Source organism: Haliaeetus albicilla, chromosome W, assembly GCF_947461875.1.
Source record: "Haliaeetus albicilla chromosome W, bHalAlb1.1, whole genome shotgun sequence".
Taxonomy (NCBI): domain Eukaryota; kingdom Metazoa; phylum Chordata; class Aves; order Accipitriformes; family Accipitridae; genus Haliaeetus; species Haliaeetus albicilla.
Window position 1 is genome coordinate 3,965,349 of NC_091515.1, and position 9,595 is coordinate 3,974,943.

The window sequence follows — 9,595 nt, forward strand, 5'->3', positions numbered from 1 at the left end:
GTAGGATTTCTGAGGTTTCTTATTCTAAAGAATTGTAATGTAAAAGTATATCTAGATAGTGGTCATACCTACCCATCTGAAATAACAAGAATCATTTGCTCTGAAACAATCTGTATTGCCTCAACAGGATCTCCAGCAGAGCTGTCTCCTAGTACTCTCTCCCCAGTTAATCATAGCTTGGGTAAGCTGGAAATACTTTTAATTGTTTCTGTGTGTGTGATGACTCTTCTTTATATATATAATTACGTTAAAAATGAAAATGTACTTTTAAAAAGATCTGTATTGGGAGGAGACTATTAGGTTGGCTTCCTGATGATAAACATAATAGGGCTGGGTTAATAACTTGTTAATAACTACTCTATTTCTGTAACTGTTGAGCTTCTAGCAAAGAGAAGGAATAACATGGTTGTGTGTGCAGGGAATAGCATTTATAAAATAAATAGTTTAAAGGACATTAGCCTATCCATAGTGCTGCCCAGACTTGCTGTCTCCTGTGTATGTGTTCTGCTGCTCTTCTCATGTACTGTTCCACCTGTGACCACAACATAATTGTTGCTCCTGCATTAGTTGCCCACCTGCTTTGATCAGGTGCCACTGCTGTGTGTCTGTATAAATGCCTCAGGAAGATCAGGTTCCCTTGGGTTTGTTTAAGGAATGGTGACACGATGTGACAGGAAAATGCTGTTCAGAACGCTGAGTAAGTAATTAGGGTAGGTAAAAAGGGGAAGCAGCGCAGGAAAAGCTGAAGATGCACAGGGAAGATAACTGAGCTCTAGTAAGCGAGAGTAAAAGGAGCTAAGAGCTGCCTTTAGATAAAGAGACAGTATAAGATCTAGTGTAATACAAGGGAACAACATTTTCATATTAATATTTTTTCCTTTGTGTATTCAGTCTTTGATAGCTTAATCTTTTCTTTAATGTTGCCAAAATGTTTGCAAGTTATAGAAAGGTAACAGAAATGTCTCAACATCTGGTACTCACAGTAACATTAGCTTAACCATTTTGCTGAGCAAAACGCAAGTACTGAGCTACATGAGCAATGGTCAGATTAGATCACCCCTTCTCCCCCTCCTCCTTCCCTTGTGTGGAATATTGAATTCCATTCTGGTTACCGGGGTAGGTAAAAATGACAGCAAGCACAATAATTTGAGTAGTTTGAGAAGACCACCGCTGTCGTTGCTGGAAGAGATGAATAGCAGGGCAGATAGATTTCTTTTCAGCCTTAAATTCTGTGTTAAGCTTATCTTTAAAAAAATTTATTTTTTTTTTTAGATTTGCAACCAGTTACTTACTCGGAGCCTGCGTTTTGGTGTTCAATAGCATATTATGAATTGAATCAAAGAGTGGGAGAAACCTTTCATGCATCACAGCCTTCCCTGACTGTAGATGGCTTTACAGATCCATCAAATTCAGAACGATTTTGTCTAGGTCTGCTTTCCAATGTAAACAGAAATGCTACAGTGGAAATGACAAGGCGACACATAGGTAAATATCTCTGATCTTTTAACTATTTAATTTCATTTTAGCCATGAAATTATCTGGAATGATCTGGGTAGGATGGGCAGATCTGTGTGTTGGGATCCTTTCACCCTTGCGCAGCAGCCATTGAACTTCTCTTTTCAGGCTTGTCAAGGAGAGCTTGGTCTCTCTTGCTAAGGACAAAAGTGGAAAGACACAGAGGTCACCACTTCTGAAATCAGGGAGAAATGTAGCAGCCAGTTGCAGTTGGGAAGAGATGTAGTGATGGCTGGAGCTGAAAGGAGCTGCCTTTCCTCAGTCAGTAGTCACTAAGTTGGTGGCAGCAGCAGTCAGGCTGAGAATGACACAGGAGGAAGCCACTCAGCTTGATTTCTGTTGCTCACGATGCTGTTCTCTGCCTTCTGGAAAAAGACGATGCACCAAAGCATCCCAAGGGGTGGGGTTTTGGCTGTCAGGCTCCTCATTGGACCACTCTGCCCTGGGTAGCATTTATATTCAGAGTTGTTTATAATTGAAATTTAAGCTTTAATTACAAAATATTAACATGTTGCTTAGTTGATTCTGATTTATAAAATGCAGAATGAACATTGGTAGTACTTCTTGAATTCTTTTCTGAAATGAGAAAAGCTCCCCTTGATATAACACGCTGTTTTGACATGATTAAGATTTTCTTTGTAATGGTTAGTAAAGAATGTTGTTTTCCCACATTGCAGCATCTTGGCTTTAAGTTCTTCAATAAACTACTTTTTTTTTTTTTCCTGGATTCTTTTATTTAGCAACATTCATGAGATTTTTTTTCTTATTTTTTAGTAAAAGTTCAACCTCTTTCGTAGAACTTTCTGACTTCCTCTGTGCCAAGTGCTTGTCTAATAAAATTTTAGATATGCAGAAACCCAGGCTATGCCTATGCTGACTGATCAAAATGGTCAATGATGAGGAAAAGCAAAAATGTAAGGAGCTCTCACTTTTTTATTATAGAGCAGCTTGCATTTTGTTTGAAAAATATTTTTAAAGAAAAAGGGGAAGAGAAACTATGGCCTTCAAAGGATCTGTTGATTATAAATAGTTTTCTTTGGGAGATCAGTTGTACGTTACTTATCTTAGTTCTGATAGAAATAACCCATACAGATTTTTTTTCCACTCGGAGAGAGAAAGCACAAGATCACAATTTGAAAGTGAACAATAGGATTTCTTACAGTTTGGTTTTTCTGTAATAGGGTTAAATGAAGTCCTGTTGTTTTTGTCAAAGTATTACAGAGAAGGGGTATGCAGTGGGTTGTGAAATAGTGTGGATGCATGTAAATGGAGAGTGTTGAAGTGGTATACTTGTGTTTTCCTTTTTTTCATAGTGGCCTGTACCTCTTCACATACAACACTTTAATATTGGCACAAGTTTTAATTCTGTTGAATCTAATCTTCTTATTTCAATTTTGGTATTTCTTTAAGTGAAAAAGTTATTTAGTAATGAACACTGCTTCCTAACTTGGATTACATGGCTAGAAAATTCTGTCTCGCTCTTGACCAAAAATTATTCAGTTCCTCCTTCAAATACTGTGTGTCGTGGGAGAAAAATGCAAGTTAATTGTGTTCTCCTGCTACAGCTGTCAGCCCAGCAGTGTGGTCCTGTAGATAATTGATTTCTGTTTCTCTTGTAAAGAAAAACCTCAGCCTTCTCTGAAACAAAATACTCCCTTGTTTGTTAATCTGCTTGGGTCATAACATAACGAGAGTTCCTTTGAATTTTGCTACAGGAAGGGGTGTACGTCTCTATTACATTGGTGGAGAAGTTTTTGCTGAGTGCCTAAGCGATAGCGCGATTTTTGTTCAGAGCCCCAACTGTAATCAAAGATATGGCTGGCATCCTGCAACTGTGTGCAAAATTCCACCAGGTTAGTAGCCTACCAAAGGTCTCACATAAAAATATCCAGTGAATGTATTCACTGGATGACCTTTGCTTTCCTTTTGACAGTTCCTTCGTAGTTTTGGGCTTCTGTGTAGCAAACACAAGTATTCATCGATTGTACCCTTTAGACTTTTTTTTTTCCTTTATAGGATGCAATCTAAAAATCTTTAATAACCAAGAATTTGCTGCTCTTCTGGCTCAATCTGTGAATCAGGGGTTTGAAGCAGTTTACCAGCTTACTAGAATGTGTACCATAAGAATGAGTTTTGTTAAAGGATGGGGAGCTGAATACAGGTAAGAAAAAAAACCCCTTTGCTTTTAAATTTAGACTTAATAATTTTTCTTCTTTCACTAATACACTATTTCTGTCTGGCTTGAAAGCCATACATACAGGCTTCTTACTGCTATTGTAGATGTGCTGTCTGCAAGTTGAAGCCATATTTTCCTCTTTCTCCCCCTCAGCTGTGGAGCTCCTAAGTCATAAAGAGGAGTAAACTGATTTTGGTATTGCACTGAAGTCAGCTGTTGAGCAAGGAATGTTGTCAAAGTTCCATTTCCTCGCTCAGTCCTGCTTGCTTGCTTATTGTGGTGAAATCACTGACAACATCTAGGAAGTTTCACAGATTGTGCTCTGAGATTGTTTGCTGGTTTAGACACACAGTCATTTTGGTCTCTATTCTGTTCTATATGGAGTAGAATGAGTTTGTTAGGTTGTGGTGCGAGATGCAGTTGGTAGTACCCGATGGAAAGAATTGGAATCACTTGGAGTGTGTTCTGCAGAATAAAACAGCTGGAGAGCACACATTTAAGGGATGGCAAGTATTTTGGAACTTGTAGTGGGAAAAACTTTGCAGGAGTAAGATGACTGAGTGTTTATGTAGTAAAACTGCTAAAAACAGTTTTTTGAGTGGAAAAAGAGTCTTTTATCTGCTTTTTGAATAGATTCCAATTGTATTCTCTATTAGCATAAACTAAGAGCTATAGTTGAGGATAGTACCTGTTTTCAGTGTAGTATGGGAATTTAGGAAGAAAAGGAATTGACTTTTAACTGAGCAGTATTAAAGATTTCATTGTTTTGGAAAGCGAGGGATGTGGTTTTAAACAAATCCCTTAAACCTCTCTAGAAATTGTCCACTGAAAGAATGAAGTCTGACATATCAATATCCTATTGCAATACATAATGGCTTTTTAAAATCCATATAACTTCTGAAGTTGAATAATGGCATGTATGTTCCACTGTGAATCCTGGGGTTTTGATTCTTTTATCTGCTCTTGAAATATATACATGTAAATAGCAGTGTCAGTACGTGGGGGAGGCTTCTCAGCTAAATGAAGCCAATTTTGTAAAAGCCTAATTAGATGAAATGAGAAATTTGAGTAATGGAATAAATTGGTACCTCTTTGTTAGCAAGAGGTACACAAGAAAGAATCTGGCTCAAGTTTAAAGAACTGCTGGATTTGGCTCAAAAGGAGTATGTATACACTCTACGCATAATTAAATACAACATTCAAATCAGAACAGAAGAAAGGCTTAATCAGTCAGATTATATGGAGACAACTTGAAGTGAATGGAGTGTAAGTGCTGGGTTAAAACAGTGGGGAGGCTTTCGGTAAAGTTACTTCTAAGGAAGGAGAATGTTGGTTGTTAGTAGTCTATAAACCCTTCAGAGATCATAGGAGTGAAAAAGCTGCAGTGAAAACGCTGCCAGAACAGCACAGAAACTGATTACTGACATAATGCTGAACTAGTTTCTTTGCATCTCTGTTTAAGATGATGCTAATAAATTATTGATGCACAAAACTTGTAAGTTATGCTGCAGTTGTGATTAAAGCAAGAAGAGGTTGCTCCTGCAAACACAACCTTGAATTTAAATGAATGTAGTCCAAATTGTCAAAATAGACCAGGAAGCACTGTAAAATCCACCATTCTTGTTAAAACTTCCGTGCTTCATTATTATGTCAAGAATGTTTCTCATAGAACAGGTTTTGGCAAAGCCAAAGCATTACTTACATTTTAGGCATATGGCATATGTGCATAAACATGCAGATATGGCAAGGTGGTAGATTTTATGAGCTTGGTAGACAAAATAGTTTATAGCTTTTTGCTTGCTGCACGTTGGCTTGAATTGAGGATGGTGGTAGAAGTTCAGATCAGCAGACAAGTGTTCACATTAACACAGGAACTATCCCTGTCTAGGGTCATCTTCTGAAGAAAGTTAAGTAGAGGTAATTACAACAGAGACTTAGTGATATGTGAGCTGGAAATCCATGGGTAGAAGAGGCTGAGTTTTAGCTTTGAGATGGCTGCTGAGTGACTGTCACTATTTTATCAACTTTTGCCAGTGTGGTGCAAAGCCAGGGTTGTTGAACAGAACCAGTTATAAAATTTTGAGGAAGTGTGTTGTAGAACATATTGTAGGGGAGTTGACAGCGGTGGAATAATGAACTTCCTTCTTTGGGAGAGGATTCGAGACTAAATGGAATTGTGTTTCCTGTGGTTTAGATTGTTCTTCTATTGGATCACTTTGTTGTGGCATAGGCATTTGGGGTTAAGATAACAATGTTTTTTAAAGTGCTGAGAGAGCAGAGACCCCAGTTGCTTTCTTCTCCTAGAAAATGTGAAACCACAGACAGCTTTTGAAATCCATCCTCTCACTGGCTTAAGCTTTCTGCCTTTTCAGTTCCTCTGTTTATATAAACAGATTTCCTTAAAGCGAAGGGTTGCAGTGCTGACAGTAAAAATGAAGGGGCTGGGTTTGTGCCTGACTAATCTGCTGCCTTTGAATCTTAATGCCTCCTTGCTTTGACTTTGGGATAGCTAGAATTACTAGGAAAAACTGGCTTAGCAACAGTAGTCTTGCCGGTCTAGTTTGAGAAAACTCCCATGCCTGGAGTGGGTACAGTGAAATAACAGGATTTCTCAGGCAGAGTACGTCCAATACTGATTTCTGTACTTTGGAGATGAGGAGGAAGATTTTTGAAAAACAGGTCTCTGAAACAGGAATATATGGGAGAGTGAATGAAGCTCTTATGGTTGTCACTCCTTCAGCTTTACTGAGGCTTTCTACATGGTGTTTAATTAAGGGCTTCTATTGTGGAAAATTACAGGCAAGTTTATGTAGAAGAGAAGGGAAACACAATTTTTACTTAAATTGTGTGAGGGTGTTATGGTACAAAACACATGTAGAAGTATAAGATTACAGGAAATCGGAGACGAAGTTTGGTGTTCCTTTGAGATAGCATCAGTTAGCGCAGTATAACCACACACTGTGTTTTGACGTAGTGTTTCTGACAATATCTAGCAGTTTCCTTATACATTTACCCTGTCAATTACTCCAAAAAGCCAGACCTTATGATCACCATAGCATTGTGCTGTTTGACCATGCTGACAGTGCAGAGCCAAGTGTTTCTATTCCATATTTCTCAGTAGTTGCCTACAAAATTCAAATCCAGTTATGCATGCAGACCCTTTGAAGGTTAAGATAGAGCTGCACACAGCTATCTGTGATGTGAACACCACATTGGCTGGACAATCTTCAGTTTTGAATTTCTTTTTAGAAGTAAGGCTCTTCGTGTGGCACTCGAAGCAAATGCTGCAGTTCTTATCTTATTCTCCAGAGCAGAATATTCTCGATGTACTGTAGATAAGCATGTAATTGTTGATGTATCTTATAGATGTGGGGTGTTTGGGGGTTTTTTGTTGGTTTTTTTTTTCTTCAAAGGTTGTCTGAAAAAAGTTTAGTAATAGTTATGGTTGCAGATTTTTATCTTTCTGCGGATGGAAACATATTTGATCATATGATGGAGAACTTTATGGCAGCCAAAGCTGCTTTCTGACTTTCCTGTTATTCTTTATTTTCTAGGCGGCAAACAGTAACAAGCACTCCTTGCTGGATTGAACTTCATCTGAATGGACCTCTACAATGGTTGGACAAAGTATTGACTCAGATGGGCTCCCCTTCAGTACGCTGCTCCAGCATGTCGTAAACTCCTTCCTCCGTTACCAGTGGGCTAAATATCGAGTCCAATCAACAGACTTAATATAACAGCTCGTCTGTCGTAGTATTTGTGTGTGGTCCCCATGAACTGTTTACTATCCAAAAAGGTTTTTAAAAAAAAAAAAAAGAAAGAAAAAAAGAAAAACAGCACTTGAGGTCTCATCAATTAAAGCACCTTGTGGATTCTGTTTCCTATACTCTGATACTAGATGAAAATTTAGTGTATAGAAATGCCTTCTTCAGAAAGAAGAAGGGACAGTTCTAAAGACTCTTAATGGTGTTTTTATTGGGTATATAATTGAGTGTCCTAATGGTTTATCAATAACATGAATAGCTAAGTATATGTACAGGTAATGTATCATGATCTCAAATATCACGGTATTGTGCTGTTCTACATTTTAGTTCCCATAAATAGTTGTTTGTTTTTTTGATTGGGGCAAATCTCTCATGAAATTCCAAGACTCTACTCCTTTATTCTTTTATATTTTTTTATATAAGCAGGTTTTCGAGTTGTCCTAAACATAAAAAGCAGACTTTCCTTGTAGAAAAGCTTAACTTTTTGCTGCCTTCTTAAAGAAAAAGAAAATCCCTCCATTGGAAGGGAAAGAAATGTCTTGAGATTCATCTGTGAAATCTTAAGACACTTTATATGCTTAATGGGGCCTAAAATGAATTCATACTATAAATTCCAAGTATCCATCACACTAGGAGTCTACTTTTCCCTACCCATCTGAGTTGATGCATCTGTTACCAGCAGTATTGCTGGCACTGATGTAATTTGGGACTTTTTTGTACCTTGAATCATTGAAATTAGTGTTTTTTCTCATGGAATGAGAATTTACTATAGCATTGGATACTGGATTAAGTACACAAGGTTATTGGCTTACCCCTTACATCTGTATTTTTTCATTAAACAGATGTCACTAAAAATCATGGTTTTTAGGTTTTGGAGCCAAATACCTTGAAAAATCCTTTCCCAGGGTAAACTAGACTCTTTCGTATAGGTTTTAAATAGATGCAGCTTCTTAACATATTTCAGTAACAGAGTTTAAATTTCTGATCTGAGTGGCTTTCTATAGCTTACTTACATACCAGATCATACGCATTCATTATGTCATAATGGGCCTTGTTATTAAAAGTAGTTGCTTCTGCAAAACCTCTAGGATAGTGGTTGCTGAGGTATGACCAGCGAAGGAGGACTTCTAGGTTCTTCGTGACAGTGCATGTTATTGTGAACCCTTGGACACTACAGCTGCACCATATTAAAAATATTCTGAAATATATTCTACAAATAAGTCTGGGTTGGGGAAGGGTTGGGAAACTGTATAGAAGGGTTATTCTGACTTGAAAAATATACATCTTACTAACAATCTTGTGATCTAGCTGTCTGTCATTCTTTTGTTATTGTGGCAGTAGCAGGATTGCCTTTGTCTGTTTTTCCCATTGTTTCATTCATTACACTAGTACTGTACTTTGTAAGTACAGCTAGTGATAATTTAGCTTTGAGAACAAAAATGTGGCCAGTGTTACAGCTTTTAATCAGTTGACTGAATTGATGATAGTGATGGATATTTTTATGCCATAATGACTAGGGCATAGAAGCAATACCAAAAATCAAGCCTTGAAAAAGTGGGCCAGACACCTTTTAAAAAAATTGGCAAAGCAGTTACCAGTTTGTGCTAGTTTTACCAGTAGACTAATGTATTGGTAGAACTTGTGAACCTAAGAAATAAGCTTCATGCGTGTTGCATTTGCCTAATATGTGAATACACTAATAAAAGTTTTAATTCTCATGATGGTTGGTTTTTTTATTAATTGCTGTATGTATTTTCTCTGGAAGGTTAGAAATCATTCTAACCCACCCAAATAAATGTCAGAAGTATCCCGCACATTGTGGCTAGAAAGGTATACTTTAGATGTTAAAATCATGTCTTATATAGCTGTCGTGGAGGTTCTGGATCTGTGTGTGTTTACTGATACAGACTTCTACTCCAGATCAAGTTTATTAAAGCAGTTGCTTTTTTCTGCCACGATCAAATTACATCCTACTAGCTCAGATGTTTACTTTCACCTGTGAAACAGTTAGATAAAAGCGACTTGTCTGAGTGAAAGACTCCATTGCATTTATGAGCAGGTTGCAGCTTGAATCAGTTGGGTGACCTAATTCTGTAGTCTCTTTTTACTGTGGATTTCTGTATGTGTTCTTTCAGTTACG

General features: G+C 37.5%; 1 protein-coding gene across 5 annotated transcripts in view; it reads left to right on the forward strand.

Annotated features, from left to right (window-relative positions):
• The window catches only part of SMAD2 (SMAD family member 2), a 52,641-nt gene extending 43,468 nt beyond the window's left edge, over window positions 1–9,173 (forward strand). For all 5 annotated transcript variants that reach the window (XM_069775373.1, XM_069775375.1, XM_069775374.1 and 2 more), the window contains 5 exons: window positions 128–181; window positions 1,273–1,485; window positions 3,231–3,368; window positions 3,532–3,676; window positions 7,246–9,173. In XM_069775373.1, coding sequence (XP_069631474.1) covers window positions 128–181; window positions 1,273–1,485; window positions 3,231–3,368; window positions 3,532–3,676; window positions 7,246–7,369 — 674 coding nt within the window. In that variant the 3' untranslated portion in view covers window positions 7,370–9,173. The remainder of the gene's footprint in view (window positions 1–127; window positions 182–1,272; window positions 1,486–3,230; window positions 3,369–3,531; window positions 3,677–7,245) is intronic.
• The last annotated feature ends 422 nt before the right edge of the window (window positions 9,174–9,595 follow it).